We start from the raw sequence: 19491 nt of genomic DNA, 5'->3' as shown, positions 1-19491 counted from the left end.
TTATTTTCACTTACTAATTGCATGACGAGAAACTATAGGGCCGCACTACACTGATTAATGAAACGCAGCTACTACCTAAAATGAGGTTGCGTTGTGTTAGTTGTGTTATTGGATAGTCATTAATCCCAAACAGTATGAGGGCGCATTGTTTGAAGAAAACGTATAAATGATGTGTTTTGATGACCAGGAACCATGTATCTGAATCCACATATACAAAATATCAATAAAACATGAAGGTTGTACCCAGTCTCAGCTTTCTTTCATTGTCCCTCTTCACAACATACATGTATTGAGCTGTTTTTAATGGTTGACTATGATGCTTTCATCTTGTCTATTTGCTTTATGGGCGAGGGCTTCTTTTGACCTATTTGCACGTTTTTCTACCGATTAAATTAATTTGTTCTGTTTTCATGCATGAGAGCATTTAGAATTAGATTTTTTTTTTTACATATCAATCCAGTTCCATAGTTTTGAAATGTTTTGCATCGTGGATCTTTGATTGATCAGCTGTGTCCCTCTTTCCTGCCTGTCCTGGCACATCGCTTTGTTTCTTGATCTGATAACACCACCAACTGCTGATCAGTGGAGAAGTGTGAGGCTGTCAGAGGGAATGTGTGTGTCGCATGCTCATGAGTATGCATGCACATCCTCTACTACGTGCATGACATACAAAAAATTAGGGCGTCCAGTCATTAAAGCTCTACTCCACAGCACCACTTGTGGTCAAACCAAACTGCCATCCTGATGAAAGAAATAAGCTGAAACATGTATTCTCAATGTTTCAAATGTACTATTCCAAAATTTACCTCTGATTTGTATTTTAAATTGAATAATCATTCAACTTACTTTTGGAACTTATTTGAGCTGTGAAATTTACAACATGGACATCAAGAATGCATATTTTGTTCAGTGTTTCATTTTTAGAGTATAAGCACATATTCATTAAAAAAAGCCTTCATTGCATTACCATAGACTGTTAATAACTGATTTAATGATCACTCTGTTAGATTACATAACTCACATAATGTCAACTAATTTATCGTCACACTGTTAATTTACTTACAACAACTATTTTAACCAGAAAGAAACAAAAGCCTCCTTTTTACGAGCTCGCTGAGATCATATCATAAAAATAGGGCCCAATAAAAATAGGAATAGATAGCCACGGATAATTATCATAACAAGAATAAATAAATCAACTGAGCATGTATTAAAAACATCAATGTATTAATTAAGATAATCACAGCTAAGATGAATCTACTCGTTATGGGTTCTTTGAAATTACTTGGGGACCCCAGCCTATCAAGCTTCGCGATCTATTGGAAGAGATTCCATGAAAGTGCAGCGTGAGCAGACTCCTCCGGCTCCCTGTGACGGAAATGGAAACTACTGGATCCCCGGGAAGGAAAGACAAAATACCCCGAGGCGTCTCAAGGCCCCTCTGCACTGTGGTGTTCATTCGGAGATGGAGGCTATCACAGGGATATCATTGACCTGCCACAGTCTGCATCAAAGTTGATATCCTATACATTTAGACCGTATAACATCCATCTCACTATTTGCACATCAAAACACGGCAGCACATGCTACGATAATAATACGGCCAGAAGTGCACATTACAGTGCTGCAGTGTTTCCCATATTTTACACCTAAGTGTATGTGATTCTATTTTGATCCGAGTCAGAGGAGAAGAGTCCCTCCTATGTTTTATCTTTGACACAAGATGAAACCCACAAAAATGTACTTTCTCTATTTAACCATCTGAATCAGTTTCTGAAGCTGCACCTCTGTCTCTTAAAATAATCTAGATAAGAAACAACCACCTACACATCTATAGAAGGACTGATTTTATCAGAGCTGTAAATGTGTTCTATTATTCACACACTATATTTTACAATAAGTGCTGGTTTGCTGTCATAGAAAACATATCTTGTGGTTACATCTGTGGCCTGAATGAACCACATGCTATGTGCTAAGGGTTAGGGTTAGGGTTAGCTCGTGTAGAACTTCTTCTTTGTCAGAGTCTTTCAACTGAGGCTATACACTATTTTATCTATTGAGTGCCATATTCCATATAGTATCATTTATAAAATTCAGATATAACCAAAACAATGGAGAAAGATTTTCAAGTTGGCAGGATTTTAGTAATTTTAGAAATGTATTCACCTTGGGTATTGGTTAAAACAGTTGCCCAGGAAATAACTACCCAAAGCTACAATCAGAGGGAGAAAATGAAATAAAATAAAAACTTATGCCTATATTTTCAAATGACACTGGCTCTGACTTACACTGGCATATTGTTAAAGGTCTATTTAAACTGCTTTCAGACATGCACTGAACTCTTGGAGATCTATAAACATAGGTGACAACCAGAAAGATGTCAAGAGAGCTTGAGAGACACCGGTGTCGATGTGCTGTAAATAAAAACCTGTGATCTCCACAGCGGAATTAGCACGTTACTTCCTGCCTCTGCCTGCTGCTCCACCTCTCGCCTGACTCCTGCAGAGGATCTGTTGCTGCTGTGAACGCGTCTGAGCAGAAAACCTCCCGCTGTGTTTTGCATGGCTGATAGGCAAACTGCAGAGAAAGTCCAGACCCTATTCTCCGGATTTCCTCTGCAGATCAAGTCCAAAAACAGCTTAAGAGAGAGATACTTACCCTTACATGCTGTCAATGAGACTCTGTTATCCTCCAGACTCTGTGGACACTATGTACCATCAACCAGACTTGAAAGTTAACAAAACTACATCATCAGATAGCACAGCTCAGAGTGACAGAGTAACGTTTCCAACAGTGGAATCATATTCCAACATGAAAGGCATCATCTGCAGGCATTTGGAGAAGCCTTTGTTCCATTTGAATAGTATTTCTCTGAGTCTGACAGCTGCTGTTGTGACACTGAAGGGATTCGGTTTCCTTTCTGTGACAGTGCAACAGTGGGGTCAGGAAGAACAGTGACAGCAAAGGGGTTTGCTGATTGAATTATCTGCAGCTGTTGTTAGGAAAAAGACTGATGTGAGGTCGGCGGCCCGTCGTGTTTGGACGCGGATCGGCTGCGAGGCGAGTCTGTCATCAGAGGCAATGAAGAGGCTTTTTTCTGTTTGTGACTACACTCTAGAGTCTGTACGGGAAGGAATAAATATAACCCCACGCTCCGTGTGTCCAAGGAAGAAGAAGCAGTCCCCAGCACAGTAGTTTGGGGCCTCGCTAAAGAAGACGCAGGAGATGGCGGTAATGCACCTTGATGTTGGTTGCCAGACGCAGATAAACCGCACAAAGAAGAAGATGTGGGCCCAATCAAGGAGACTAGATTGAGGAGGCTGACAAGACCAGTGATAAACCCTCATAAAAGTGATGCATTGATGGTTTTTGAATAAATACATGCCTCACACCAGGCAGCAGCAGCAGCACGTCGCCGCTTTTTCGACGTGATCCTCGCCGCAATATGAGCAATAAAAGATATAACATAAAGCTTGTGCAAACACGTCTCCATGGAGAATATAGGCGGTGTATATAAGCTGATTTCCATGGTGTTAAAGCCACAGCAGACCTTAACACCTCGGTCATTACGAATGTATTATAATCTGCCTTTACTATCAAACAGCAGAGATAAACCATCTCCCTAATCCATGTTTAATTTCCGGTCCCACTGTGAGGTATATAAGCTCTTTTTCTGCCATCACTGGTCATTATCCGCTGCTGATTAAAGCACCAAAAGGAATATTGTGTGGAGTATGAGGAGGTTGCTGGTAAATACGTTTGCTGCAGTGAATAGAGTCGTGTGTGTGATAAATGCACATTCCACTTTTCCTTTTCTGTGGCCTTTTTCCAATTCTGCCCCAGTGGCTTCAGAGTGGAGCTGGGAACAGGTTATTGACATTGAAGGTTCAATAAAGATGGTTCTTTTTAAAGTCCACACTCGGTTGATTCTGGCAGAGATGGATTCATTTCCAGCTGTACTCATGAAAGCATTTAACATTCTACACTTGTGTGTGGTGGATTACTTCTAGGAAATAAAAAAAAGAAATTGGGGATGGATCATTCAGAGTCTGGTGATATTTAAAGACAAGTTACAGTTTTTGCTTTGTCAGTATTTGTCTTTCCTCGAGATTTTAGGGGAGGGATGTGTTTGTAAAATGTCCGATTAAAGTTAAAAAGTAAACTCTGCAGTTAAGGGAGCTCATAGCCTCGTCATTAGTCCATGTGACATCAGGATGGTATGGAAGTATAGTTTGTATAAAGCACCTCTAGACTGGCACAACTCGCAAAAAAGCAACGAGCAAGATCGGGGGCTGACATTTCCCACATGTGCTGCCAGCGTTTGAGCGGTTCTAACAGTAAAAAAGGGGGCCAGCGAGAGGAGGGTCTTGAAGGGACAGAAGCTGAAACCAAGCATTTCAGACAGAGGCTGAATAGAGGAGCTGCAGCGACAGACAGCACAGGGGAAGTGATGTTTTCTGAACATGAGCGCAAGTAAACCTTTTCAGCAAATAAACCAAATCAAAATAAAGCACCTCAATATGAGCATATTTTTTTGCATTTTAACTCAAATTATCATGAGCTATGGTAAATTTGTCTGTCATAGCATCTGACTCTGGAACTGCTCCCAGCTCTCCGGGATATTTAAGCATCTTTTAGCTCATTGTTATGAGTCACATCTTTACAATCTCAGTTGAAGGCTTCAATAACTTACTGTTCACTACCCTAAAATATGGAGGACTCAAAAGGCGAGTGATTTATTTTCTTTTGTTGCTTCTTATTTTTCAGATTTTTTACATTTGGTTGCTTGTTACACTAATTTGTGTCACTTTCAATGGATTTTTGATTAATGTACTCCAAACACCAAATACATAAAGGCCTATGGTATGTTGGCAAGTTATGTAACATTGCAGTCATATCTTCTTTTTGCTCGGACATGTATTTTAATTGCTGAAGGCTTTCTGCCAGAGAGGCTTTCGGGAGCCAGATGAGATGATATGAAGAGCGACCAAGTCTGCATACAAAGCAGTTTGTGGTGGATGAACAGGTCAAGCTCGGGAATGGACTGGAATTCAAACCCCGTTTTATTCATGGCTTAGTTAACTTACCAGATTTTGACTTCATTTTTATTTAAAATCTTTCAGCCAGAAAGCCTTGAAGAAAAACTTCTTTTGGACAGTCCACCACCCTACCAGGATTTGTCAGGGTACGCCCGATGGCCGGTCAACAGGCAATTCGGCTCCTCTGCTCTTTTATAATCACACTTAGAGCTGATCCGTGTAATGACCTCATGAATTTATAACACTGAGCGTTTTATGGGTTCCTGGATAAGCTGGCGTCGCTTCTATGCTACGATGAAGTTAAAAGGACCATCGCCTTGAGTGATGATCTGGAGGGAGGGGCTTATCTCTTGCCTGTGAGTGTGTGTGTGTGTGTGTGTGTGTGTGTGTGTATCCTCCTCTCACTGTTTAGAAAGTCTGATTTATTTACTTATTAATCAAAGCTCCATGATGGTTCCGGCTCAGCTTAACCCTTGGTTGCAATCCACACACAGAAGGGAAATAATGCGATGAAGGGAGAAAGAACAGAGAGATAGAGGGAGGGCTACACGCTTATTTTGAATTAGAAAAAGAACTTAAATATAAATAGGTAACTAAGGCAGTAAGTAAAATGGGATTTGAAAACATTTGTGCTTGAGCAATTTATCCACCACAGCCTGCTTTGGATATAATGCCAACCAGCGTTGCCAGATGGGAAAAGTTGCAGCATCGTACCAGAGGCTTAAAATTATTATATTTTCAGGGAAATTATTGTTGGTGACCAAAGTAGGGATGGGACTCTCAATACCGACGCTTCAAAGCTGTTTGGAGATTCTGCAGCGATGTGGTGACCAGAAACAATCCTTTACAAGGCACAAGGCTCTTATTTTGAAATATGAGACAGGATTAATAATATTGGATCACCCTTGGTTACTGGAAGAAACCTCTAGCAAACCTCAGTTTGGGCGGCCATCTGCCTCGACCGGTCGGGGGGAGCAGGGAAAATGGGAAAGAGAGGATAGGTGGGTGGCAAAGAGGGGAGACAATGTTCATCATCACAAGCATGATTGGCTTAGAAATAAACCACAGGATTTGCTGGAAAACGTCCAGTGAGACGAAATACTTTAACACATGCAGTATCCTTATTTTACTATCCAGATTACAACTGATAATACTAAGTGTTCCGAGATGATCAAATCATCCTGGATCGTGCATTATTGACTGTACAGAGAGCTAAATTATCAGCAGATAATTATCGTACATTTGGCAACGCTGATGCCATCTTTTAAACTCACTCATCCGACTTTCAATAGCTTATCAGGTAGAAAGCCTTTGCCAATTGAAATATATGTCTGGGCAATAGACAGACATGACAGTGGTGTTCAATAATTTGCTTAAACACAATGTATGTTCCTTGAGTTTAGAGCCTGAGCCTGTATACTGTACATTTGTGTATGTATGCAGCTGTCTTATAAACAATCGTAACTAGACAATAATGGGAAAGACGTACGGCCAGCTTGCTTCAGTTAAACATTGGATCCCTGCTTTGTGAGTCGACTGTGTTCAGGTGATACAGTCGGGCCGACATACAGAGCTGCAGATACACAGGGGACAGTAAACAAGGATTTGCTTTGCATTCACGTATAAATCTCTTCTTAGAGATTTCCCCTGAGGTGTCCTGTGTCCTTATTGCATCATGCCTCCCATATGTTTTTTTTCCATCTGCCCATCCCTTTATCCCTGCCTCCATCATCTCATTCTTTCCACAGCCGACGAATGGACCCGACACAGTTGAAGCCGCCCTGGATCCAACAATAGAGCGATTTAAAGTTCCAGATCATCGTTTTGCTGGCACTTTAGAAATGAGAATGCAGAGGAGGAAAGTGATATGGCATTCAGAAATAGAAAATAATAAAGCAGCATTATCGGCGGCGAGAGCGCTGGCCGGTTATTGTTTTCATTTTGTGTGGTTGTGTGTATGTCTGTGTGTGTGTGTGTGTGTGTGTGTGTGTGTGTGTGTGTGTGTGTGTGTGTGTGTGTGTGTGTGTGTGTGTGCCTTCAGTTTTTGGCCGGAGTTTATCTTTCTGTCTGTCTGTGTAGATTTGGTCAACACATTAGCGTCACAACTACAAGATACACAATAGTCACAGAATTTAGGTGTGTAGTTTAGATTCAAATTAAGTTTTAAAAATTATAGCAATCCCCGGGACTACTGAATAGTCATGTAATAATTTTGCAATGCAGTAATGTGATATTGACTACCAGGTCCTCATGTAATGTATAAATGTCTAGGTTGTAATAATGTTATAATAATAATAAAGAATGAGTAGTCATGTAATAGTGTAGTAACAAAGAATGAGAACTCATGTGATAATGTTGCAAAGTCTTTTGAGTACTCATGTACTTCAGATGCGAATGCAAATACATTATATTCATGTAACCTTTAAAATATACTAAGAGCCACATGTAAACCAAAACACACAAATTGACAGGGAACCGCAACAGAGGCCAGGCACAGAAAAACTCTTCTTCTTGACCTTCAAAATTTCACAACGCATTATGTTTGTATTGCATGACATCCCACTGATCCATTTCAGCTCTTTGATTTTCACAAAAAGAAGAAAAAAAAACAGACAGACAATCAGATTTATCATTATGGAGGGCTGTATAGCTTTTCTTTTCAGGTTTTCTGATATCAGCACTGTTGATCACCTTCTATAACTCTCTGCTGCCATCATGAGCGGATAAATGCCCTCTAACTGCCAAACCCTCGGCATCTCCCTAATTCACTGTTAGCCTTTCCTTATAGTCACCATTCACCTAAAAAACCCTGACCCTAGCTGTTTTTAGGTATTGTAATTTTTCAGCATCAGCCCAATTATCTCCTTTTATTCACTGTATATTTCCACCACCAGATTTATTTTACAATCCAGCTCTGTATGTATTCAAACCCCCCCTCTATTCAGTATATCATTCCCTCCACTAAGGATCTTTTTGTGTGTTGGTTCGGTCAGGGGATGACCCACACAATCTGATGCAGGCCCGGATCAGGGGTGTGTGATCCAGGAGTTGTTCTTCAACACTGTGAGATAAGGCATTAAAAAAAAAAAGAAAAAAAAAAGAGACATCTAAGTGTATAATAATTCATGGGTTCAAAATCAAAATCCAGATCCAGTGAATGTTACTGTGCTTTCATAAGGCGACCATTACCATTCAAATCCCTCTGTGCAATAGAGCTCCACTGTTACTGTGCACATTATTGCACACACACTGTCATGACTGAATCCCAGATACACTGCCCTGATTCCAGAAATAACTCACCACATCACAAATGTGCATTAACCCACTACTTAAAATAGCCCCCAACGAAAACTGTTGTTCCTTCCCATGTGACAAGCATTGACATAAATCCATAGTGACTGTAGCTTGTGGAAATGTTCATCCTCAACCCACAAATTGATAGAAGAGTTATTGAGAAAATGAAAGGTCCGATGTAAAGGCAGACGGACGGAAACTCACAATAACATACAGAAGCACAGACTTCAGGAGCACATAAGCTATTGAGATGTACTGTATATCAGCAGCACCCCCACTCTCTGGCTGAAGGACACATAAGCCATTGGGCTACTGGGCAACTGCAAGTTCTTCTTATTTAACGTACAAACATGGAGGAGAGCGTTCAGGGGCACATTCCCCAAAGTGCTCACATCAGTTTACAGACAAGAGAGAGATAATTAGCCACCTGGTTATAGACATTAAAAAACTCTTAACATCTGTCAAATGTCAGCGGCTGTCAGTCAGTTTGATCCAGTTTTTGCCGAACCTCATCACCCTTTTTTCGTTAGTGCCACTGATAATAGAAAAATAATAATAAAAACTGTTTGCCCTTGGTTTGTTTACGTTGTGATGGCATGCCCTTGTCCGCTGTCAATCAAACCAGCACACCAGTCTGCCCACTCAGAGGCTCAGAGGCGACAGGAGCATGTCTGCTTTATCTACCATCTCGGATCTTTTATTTCTTTCCTTTGGACAGATAAAAACATCACAAGGCCGAAATAACACTACAACATTTTCGTAAATAAAATTGATTAGAGTGAAAGTAGGATGTGTTTTTCTGATGGAAGTTTCTTCAGTTTGATGCTGAAACACTTAACGTTCTGGTTTTGAACTTTTCAAGCAATGCTTGTTATAATTTTTTTGTTTTCTGATATGACAAAGATAAGACTGGAGGGAACAAAGGCCATTCTATGCTATATTCATTTTGTTTTTGCATTTAGGGGTTTTAAAATGGTGAAAAAGTGACACAGAGGCAGATAAACAGGCCGCTGCACCAGGAGCACAGTGCGGTAATGCAGCAGCTTTGTGGTGTCAAAGGAATCCTTCTTTCCATAGCTGATGACTGCAGTGCAGGCTGCCTGAGCGGGCCCACTGTCCACTAACTGGAAAATAAAAGCAGCGCGCCCTCACAAACTCACAAACCCACACTTGTGTGCAACAACCTGCGGCTTCCTGCGGGGAACGCGTGTTCGGCGTCTAAACCATTTGGAAGCCATTACAATCATTGGGACGTGTGTGTGCATAGCAGGGAGCGACGGAGCTGAAGAGAGCGGTTCCCGGTAGCCCGCCTGGTGCATCGTATCAACTCCCGGTGCATTTATGAGAGGGGGAATGTTGGCGGAGGCTGCCGAAGCTGTAGTCAAGCAATGATGGAAGGGCGGGGAGGCAGACAGTAAGGTCAGCCGGGGAGCACGGCAGCCAATGGATTTTATGCTTCCATGCTGTTACACGCACTGGATTTATAAACTCACTTGTTAAGAGAGGTAAAGCTCGCTGTGACTTGAGTACATTTTGGTCAAAGTGCAGAGGTGGATGTTTTATGTAATGGTCGTTTGTATTCTGACCACAGGCCGCGGATGATCTCTGTTTATGCTCGGGGGCTCTGCCGAGGGGAAAACTTGCATCATGTCTGCTTAGCTTATATATTTTTCTTTATAATAGAAAAAAAAGTGTCTGACTTCAACAGACACATCCCACTAGCTTTTAACATATCCCAGGTTAGGTAAGTCCACGTTTGAAACCAGCAGCAAACCTCGCCACTCACACTCCAGGCGGTGTTTGAGGAATGGAATGCAGTATGAATTTTTAAAAAGCACACATCTGCTTCGAGTCTACACATTCCTCTCTTTTCTTAGTGGTGCCTTTTGCTTGATACAGCTTTTCGAAATTCATACTATCAAGGTGAAGCCTCTCTAATATTTTCACAAATGCAAAGATTATTTTCAGCTCTTACATCAGGCATTAAACCGATCATAAACATTTATTTGTGTTTATTTATTCACTTTTTAAGAAGGAATAGAGAGAAAATATATATACAACTGATCAGGACTGTTTCCCTCACACACACAACTCATCTTTTCTTTACCCCCTTTATATCCAGACATAATCCCACACCAAATATAATTACCACTGGACAGGGATGTAAAGATTTGCTCAATAAACGGATCTCATGGCAAACAACAGTGGCATGATTAGCAGGATGAGAAACAGGGATCAATCCCAGGGAAATGTTGAATCCACCTCTTCAGAATAAGAGGGATTTAGTGTGTTAAACCAAAAGGGGGGAATTCTCTAATGTGTTTTTAAATTGAAATTCATGGAAAAGAGGCTCGTTGTCCACCAAGTGTGACATGCCTCTCGGTTATCGTCATTACCCAGGAGGCTGCTGGGTAATTCCGTCTTGGCTTTCTGGATCTATGATGGGAGGTCAAAGCAGAAATTCACAGCCTCAGGATATATACTTTGTACTATTGGTGTTTGTATTATCTGCACTAGTGAAACACCACATTATGCTTTCACCCTTGACTTGTACTTGTGATGTGACAATAGGAACTACACATGGGATTGATATGTGATGTTAGATCAGACAGATGCCATTGATGTGGATCTATAATGCCATGTCCACTATTAGGTGATTTAAGGGTTTTTGGTCATAAATACATGAACATTACCATTGGAATGCCATTTAATAGATAATGACGATAAGAAGATACATGAGAACCAATAAGATGGATAGATCTGTGCTTTCTTGTCAGTTATAGATTTAAATTGATATTGATTTTGCATCTCAGAAAGAACCTTTTTTATTGAATGAATAACATATATACGAAACTAAGCACTCAATCTATTTAAGACTTCAGTGTGCTGCTACGCTCACCTTTGTTATTGAAGTGGTGCATTTAACTGTTATTGCAGACTTTGAATTCCTTATTTTGAATCCTGCATCTCCCAATGTTATTATCGAAAACTAATGATGCACGCTTGGTAACAAAATCTAGAAATTACTATAAAGCATCAGTACACCAACCAACGGGATTTCCAATGTTTGATATGGGCTTCACATGAACACATTTCTGTACCTCTGCTGTGCTGAGCTCTGTGTTTTGTGCTCCTGAGGAGTAACAAGATCAGAGCCTGGAGACGGACATTGGTTACAGTGGGGCTATCAATTAGTAGTTTTAGGATTCATTGAAAATGAGGTTGCAAAAGTGAATAATTCACTGCTGTGCCTTGCATACTTAGTTTCTATGATGCATTTTCCCATGTTGTTGTTACAGGATAAGTTAAAGGATATATATATAGCTATACATACACAGCTTCTCTGACACTATTCTCTGACATTTCACAGACATTCTCTATGCTCTTTATTTGATCACTCATACTAGCCTTTTTAGTTTACTGAAATAATTTAATTGAACAATTTGAGCTGTTATGAAAAGGAAATCAATCATATTTGATTCACTTAACCCAATGCTGGGCCTGGAGAGAAAACCATTAAATAGAGTGTGGAGGAAAACACAAAACATATAAAAGCTGAATAAAAATTGCAACACAGGACACATTTCTTCAATGTTTCAATCTTCACTAAATAGTACTGTATTAATGTTCACTGCTAAGGACTATTTTAATGACAAATACATGAATCAAGTTTCCAAAAAGAGTTGAAAAAGGTCTACCCCACTTAAATACACATACTGTATTGTACCTGCAATGTGGGGTCAACAGTACTCTATTCAAATAACGATGTTGAAATATTTGGAAAATCCACCTAACATTCCCTGGCAGTATTTAATTAGCTTTTTTCAACAATATAAGGTCATAATTCATGTATTTATTGTTATGTATATGCACTTAGAGCAGTCTGTCAATTACAGATACAGAATGTGCTCTTGTTTAAACATTGGAAAGTGGAGAAAGCTTTGAGGCAGCAGACAGGTTGTGTTTACTTTGTCAATATTCAGCCAAAATCATGATCTCGGACCAAAGTCTCTGTTGCCTGAGCGTAAGCACACACACACACACACAGACACACACACACACACACACACACAAACACAAAGACACACACACACACACACACACAGCTCTCAGTTTCTCTACCTCCAAACCCAGCCTCCTCCCTGTACACAGTTTAACCCTGCAGCACATTTCAAAGCAGCAATTTACATTCCCTTCAAGTCATATGTGACTAAACAAATAAGCAGAATACAGATGTACAATGTCAACAAGATTGTCGAAACCGTTTTTTGACGAAGGAAGTGGAGAAGAGCTGTCCACTATTGTGCCGATAACTGAACTCGAATCCCCGTCGACCAGGGAGATACCAGAAACAGATCGAAGAGATTTAAAACGAGTGGGCTGTGTCGTAGCTCTGCAGAGACGTGGGCCATGCCGGATCAGCGTGACACTCTGCACCTCTCACTCTAGTCCTTATGCAGCTCATTACTGTCATCTTGGACAGTTGATTTCAAAAAATGGACCCCGCTGTTAAAAATGGTATGTAATGGCTTTGCTGGGACACATCGGCCCTTTTAAATGACAGAACTGCTACGAGCCTTCCAGCCAAGTGCTTCCCCTGCTCCTAACTTTAAAACATTCTCCCTCAAATCCATGAAATAATGATGCACAAGATAATGCGGTTTCAGAGCTATTCATCCAGTATTCAGGACATGGAAGCAAAATCAGACAAAGGCACAAAATAATTTGCAATCATGGCCATGCACTGGTTAAGTTTGCTCACACTTCTCCGCTCGGCGCAATCTTTACTCTCCGGGTTGAATCAACAACATCACAAGTGTAGCAAACCCCGTCAGCGACACGAACCCTCTTACTGTCATGGAGGTGTTTGTGGGTTTTTTTTGCCGTCTGCCAGTGTTTGTGCATAATTATGAACTGGCACCGTGTCATTCCAAAATCTGAGAAGATGAATCGTTCAGCGCTCATTGTGAAAGCCGAAGCCAAACAGCAGCTTTCTCTGGTGACACGTTTGGATACTTTACGTCTCTCTAAGCCACGTCCGGTGTGTTTTATGAAACAGGCTCAAGCGTTCTTGCTTGAACAGCGTGGACACTATTTTACCACAATATAAAAAAAAAAACATTTCGTGGACACAGCACAAAATTGGACCAACTATTTTCTGACAAAAGCAAACAATTAGGGACAGTCAGGACCATGCCAGTGATTTTGCAGTTTAATCTCCAAATCACATCAACTGCAGATTAAAAGACAGATACTGATATTTGTGATATTGCAAACCAATCCCATGTGTAAGTATCAAGTATTATTGGAGCTTCATTGTCAAAACCAATCAGTGCGACACACTGTTGCACTGGCTGATGTGTTCCTTCATCTCACACGCACACATATGTACAAAGAGTCCCATCTTCATTTGAAACCAATGGGCAAAGAGCCGCAGGTGGGGAAGGATATTGGAACATATCGAGAGACAGGATGTGTTGGCTTTGGTCTTTTGTGGGATTTGTCAAGAAATAGAAAAAAGACCGCACTCATCCTTTAAAATTAAGCAATGTCTGGTTCATATGTCTAGGGGTTGAGATCTCGTTCCTGTTTTATTAGAATTTTTTCAGGGACTCACCGGGGGGAAGCAGAGATAGAAAGGCTGTCTGCAAAGTATTTATTTTTAATTTTGCTCTCTCACTCTGGCAGTACGTCTCATCCGGCTGTCATCTTTCTATTTATCTTGATTCCCTGAGCATCTTTTCAAACGACTGCTGTCGGAAATCTGCTGGCTGACACTTTTTAAAGATCCAACATCATTCTTGTTCATGTAGGAAATAAGTAATTATACATAAGCTGCTATGTATGGTTATGTGAACACCTGTATGGCCACATGTTGATTGTATGTATTTTATGTATGTTTACTTTTCATGTGATGCTGTAAAAACTTAAATCCCTCTTGGTTCAAAAAACATTGAGACTATAATATCTCTAGGAGGGAATGTTACGTTATTATACAAGAGATGAGGTTTCTTTAACGATCTGTGATATCTGTATTAATTAATGTCTTCATTTATTGAAGACAGACTAAATATTGTATTAAATGAACCTCTCTACAAGAAACTAAACCCTCAGGCTGGTCACAAAAAATGTCAGATAGTTATTTAAAGATCTCAGCAGCTCAGTGTGGATGGTAACAGCTAACCCTAAAGACGTAAAACACTGTTTAAACCCTGGTTGAATGAATTAATCAGTCTGCTGCTGCACTTGACTGGTTGCACTGTACTCTTTTATTGAGATAATAGCTGTGAAGACTTTAAAGTAGTGAAGATGTTAAAGGAATTAAATAATATGTTAATTGTCAAACTTCTTATACAAAGACATTTAAGTACATTTTAATTGACTGTATTCGTGAGAAAGATCATTGAAAGTTATTTGTATGTTCTCACATGCTTGACTAATGAGGCTGATTCTGAAAGAGACCTAAGCTGTAGCCACGACACGAGACAATGCTTCAAATACGGATACTCCTGAGAAGAAGCTGCAGATTCTTAAACATGGACACTTCACATCCATCTTCAACCTGACGGGAAGGAGGATCTTATACATATAAACTCACTTTCAAGGTTGGAACCCAAGATTATTGCCAGCAGCTCAGTATCAGTGAAATATGGCCAAACTCTCTCCTTCTGTTCCTACGTTACGGTGGATAATAAATATTGCTTAAATTATTGAATAAACGACCAGAAAGGTTTTTATTTGCTAAATAATGTAACAGCGAAGATGACCTTTGACCTGTTGGAAATAAGATTTCTATATATTTTCATATCAGACAATTGTATCAAATGTTTACTAATTCATTGTGACCTTGTCCTGTTACCACAACCCTCAGTTCATAACTGAGTTTAAAATGCAACCTGTTTCTGACATACCACGGGCAAAATAATGGAATGATTATTTAAACATTTGCACGAGCAGCAGGAACAACCCAGGAACATAAATATATAATAAAGGAATAAAAACGGATTAAATGGAGTTTGGAAATGTTTTTTTTTACAGATCTATGGAATGAATATTTTTTCAACTTAGTTAGAACTGGTACCAGTTTTTTTATGTGTATTAATGTGTATTGCTTTATTACAACAAACTTGACTTTATTTCAACCCCTGTGCGGGTTAATAATATAATTTGATGTATTTTTTTGTAATGCTGTTGAATCAGATTGTGTGTATATCAGGTTTAACCATAGGGATACTTGTGAGTTGTGAACTGTGTTTATACACCAGGCGCACAGACACATTTACAGACATAATGGATGTGTGCAATGATTTATAGGATAAAGTTAGACTTTCAATCCCATATTTTTCTCTTCGTCTGTCTGATATATATTGCTATATTTCCACTTCTCTGTGTGTGTTTAACATCAGTATTAATCTTGTCTATGTGGCATTATGGATGGGAATATATATCACAAGTGAGGGTTTTGTTATGTTTTGAGATCTACTTTAAAAACTCTTCAAAAAATATGTTTGAATAAGATGGATTCGGGCTAAAAATACATAACAGACTCACAGTAGAATGCTTGTAAAGTTGAGAACTGATCCCGGGTCGTTGAGAGTTTAAAATGAACTAACCGCCCACCCATCTACCCCAAGTCTCACTCTCCTTCCTCGGCACTATTTCAATGTCAAGCTGCAGCCTGTTTCCTCGACATTCCTCTTTCCGTGTCTTCCTCGCAAGGACCCCCCCACAACTCTCACTTCTCACACATGCAAGCTCATATTTGCATACACGTTTGCTTTCTAAGACATCATCATCATTTCCTCTGAATTTTCAGGAGACCAGCTGGTTCCCAAGCAGCATCTCTCACACAGTCTTTACTCTGTTCTCATTCAAACTGCAGCACTGCAGGACACACACACACACACACACACACACACACACACACACACACACACACACACACACACAGAGACACACGCACACACAGACACACAAACACACACAGAGAGCAGCTTTCATTTCAAAGAGCCTTGCATGATAAGAAAATGCGGGCAACAATGCGATGTCTGCATCAATAGGCCACTTCAGCCCAACATCCAAAAGTCACGTGGGATCAAACCCACATCAAAGCCTGTCCGATGCCACAGTGAGAGCTGAGCAACAATGGAACAATAATTAAAGCCACATGGATATCCAGTCACCCCTCCATCTCAACCCCACACACACCCACGCACAAACACACATCTCTCTTTGTCGCAGGAATAGAAGGCGCACCATTTGATGCCTGTCACGACAACACACCAAACCCTTTCAAATCTTGAAATGCAGCTACCTGCCACACAATATGTAAGCTAGTCATTTCCATTCAATTAAATGCAGTAAACACTTTCATCCACTAAGCAGCAGATTATTTGGGGGCGAGTGCTGTCATAACCAGCACTAATGCAACAGAAAAATAACAAAATACCAAAGTACTTCCAGTGCACTGTTTAATGAGCCAATGTACAAGAATATGCTTTGGCTGTATTGATTCAGCCATGTTTTATCCATTCATGAATAATCAGGCTCATTTACCTCATTTATCGTGTAATTAATATCCAGAACGAGCTAATCTTTTCTTTTTCTTTTTTCACAGTAGTCTTTGATTAATGCACTTAGTCTTTGTTTTCCCTTCACTGCTCCTTGTTTCAGTGTGTGGGGGAATTATTTTTAACTGTTTGAGGGAACCAAGGGACATCGATTCTGGTATTATAAAAGTGAGGTTGCACAAATTAAATTGCGGGATGTTTGATAAAAAATGTTCATTATCAACAGTAATTTCCAAATAGAAAAGAAAATGTCTCCGTGGAGATTAGCATTTATCTGCTTTACAATTGTTTCGAGGGTAGAAAAGAGGTTTAAATCAAGCATGAAGTTTATGATCTCCTCGATGCAGCAGCTGCAGATATTTGAAGGTTACCACGTTTGTTTGTTTTTTCTCTACTAGAAAGTGGGTAAATAAAAAGTTCTAGCACGAGTTCTTGACATTTTCTTCGGGGCTTCAACACGAGCAAGACGCTGACATAAGGTGCTTGTGCGTACTAGCGCTGAAACATGTTGGATGCCCTTTTTTCCCTTCATGAGTGTGTGTGCGTTATAACATGACTGGCACAGCTCTTGATGGAGAAAGGAGAACAAGAAAGAAGGTCCCCTGTACCTCTTCAGTATCGACGACATCCTCGCTGTCAGTTGGCTCCGGCGTTTTCACGAACCACCACTGGATCTCCAAATACACAGACGTAGTTCCGCTCTGGAACGCGCACGCCATTTCTATGTTTTGTCCCTCTTTAACCGTCATGTTGGAGGGCAGATCCGTGAAGCGACCTGCAAATGAGAGAGGGGAGAGAGGTGGGAGGGGGTGCATTGGGGGTTGGGGGATTATCGCTTTAATGATCGGCTTGTGGCTGCAGTCAGTCATGACCGTAGTGGGCAACGCTGTCACAGCAGCCATGTTATTTGAACCAAGCGCTTTGAATGAGGTGCATTCTTCTTTTAATTGAAGGAGATGACGGGGTCTCCCGTCTAGATGCCACAGATACTGACTGACGCGTCTTTATCTGGAATTTACATAACGCGTAGTCGCACCACATTTTCCTTTTCGTTTTTGCATCATTCTGTGACTGAAATCCAGATTCATCAAAAGGTATATAAACTTCACTGTATGCCAGAGCTGAAACATTAAAGCCCAAAGTGAAAAACACAAGAAATACCATTGGAGTTTGGTCTGAGAGAGGCTAAAAGGGGAATACAGTCTAAAGGAGAGTGGAGACGACGGTGGCACAGGGGAATAAGACGCGTGAGGACGTCCATGCATGCACACTTTCCCGTCAGCCACCGTTTAAATGTTATACAGAGAAGAATAGACTATAGCTTTTAATTGTGATTTAACAGTGCAGCTTGAAGGAGGAAGAAGAGGAGCAAACACGCAGTTTGAAAGTAACCTGCGATGAAGCTATGGCTCTGGACTGTCGCTTTCAGGACCATGGACAGCCACGGTCAGCAGCGGTAGCAGCTGTCCGTGGTGCTGAACCCACCGCTTTCCTACAAACTCGCTTTTCTATTAAACTTCTTTCTTGTAATGGCCGCAACCTGTTTTCCAGCAATGGAACAAAAAGCTGCTGGTTCTCATGCGCACGAAGCCAAACCACTTGATTTCAAAGAATCACCAGTTGCATTTTCTCGTCGTCACCGTCCTCGCTTTTCATCGTGAGCCCGCTTTTCCCTCACCGCGCTTATCACAATCCATCTTACCTAAAACATTTCCCCTCGAAGCGTTCCGCTCCTGTGCTCTTCCACAAAGGCTGCTCACTTTTAACACTTTCTCCAACCGAGTAGCTTCCGCCGTGCAGGGGCATCAACGCGAACACACTGATGTAGACTGAAGAGAAATAACCATATGTATATGAACGTGTATATGCGATTCTTACCTTCGAAGGAGAATCCGAATTGCACACAAAAACCGGTTAAGAAAACAAATCCAACAGTATCATGAGAGGTCCACATCTTTCCAATGTAGAGGGAATGATTTTTTTACATCAGCCGTTGGATGAAAAATACGAATCGTTCCACTGCAAATGAAAAATAAGCCAACACACCAGCAAAAGTCAAACAGTCGCTGAGCGGATTTGTTTAAACGGAGATTGCCGAATGTGTAACATGCTGCAAAAGCACAGCTCGTCGGTGCTGAAGTTGTTTCGTTATTCTTTATTTCCCCCTCTGCTCCTCTGTGTCTCTCTCTGCAGGAGAGGATGTCGACTGCTCGGCTGCACTGAGGTCTGTTGAATAGCCGGTGCTGCGGTGTAGACACGTCAGTCTAGTGGATCACTGTGGAATCCGCACGCTCCGCACACCTCTGCATATCCAGTCCTCCGCCGGCGCACCGCTGTCACCTTGACCGCTTGATTCAAAAATGCGCCGCGAGTTTCTGCGACACAGAGAGAAGAAGAAAAACAAAATCACAGCATCTTAATGAGGGGGTTTGGTTTGAGGTGGAGTTTTTATATTTATTGCTATTTTGTGTGAGCTGCACTTTTGTTTAAAAAAAAAATAAGATGCGTTGAATGGTCACTTAACAGCAGATAAACAGGCAGAATAGACCGCACCCCCCAGTTGAAACCATAAAAGTCTATCACGTAAG

General features: G+C 40.8%; 1 protein-coding gene across 1 annotated transcript in view; it reads right to left on the bottom strand.

Moving 5' to 3' along the window:
- vstm2a (V-set and transmembrane domain containing 2A) overlaps window positions 1-19271 on the bottom strand; it is a 68210-nt gene extending 48939 nt beyond the window's left edge. Inside the window, exons 1-2 of the mRNA XM_062379057.1 lie at window positions 18782-19271; window positions 17512-17678 (exon numbers count right to left, since the gene is read on the bottom strand). Coding sequence (XP_062235041.1) covers window positions 17512-17678; window positions 18782-18857 — 243 coding nt within the window. The 5' untranslated portion in view covers window positions 18858-19271. The remainder of the gene's footprint in view (window positions 1-17511; window positions 17679-18781) is intronic.
- Between the last annotated feature and the right edge of the window lie 220 nt (window positions 19272-19491).

This window comes from Platichthys flesus, chromosome 21 (genome assembly GCF_949316205.1).
Source record: "Platichthys flesus chromosome 21, fPlaFle2.1, whole genome shotgun sequence".
Taxonomy (NCBI): Eukaryota; Metazoa; Chordata; class Actinopteri; order Pleuronectiformes; family Pleuronectidae; genus Platichthys; species Platichthys flesus.
Note: the sequence above shows the minus strand (reverse complement) of the source record. Positions and strands in the feature narration are given on the sequence as shown.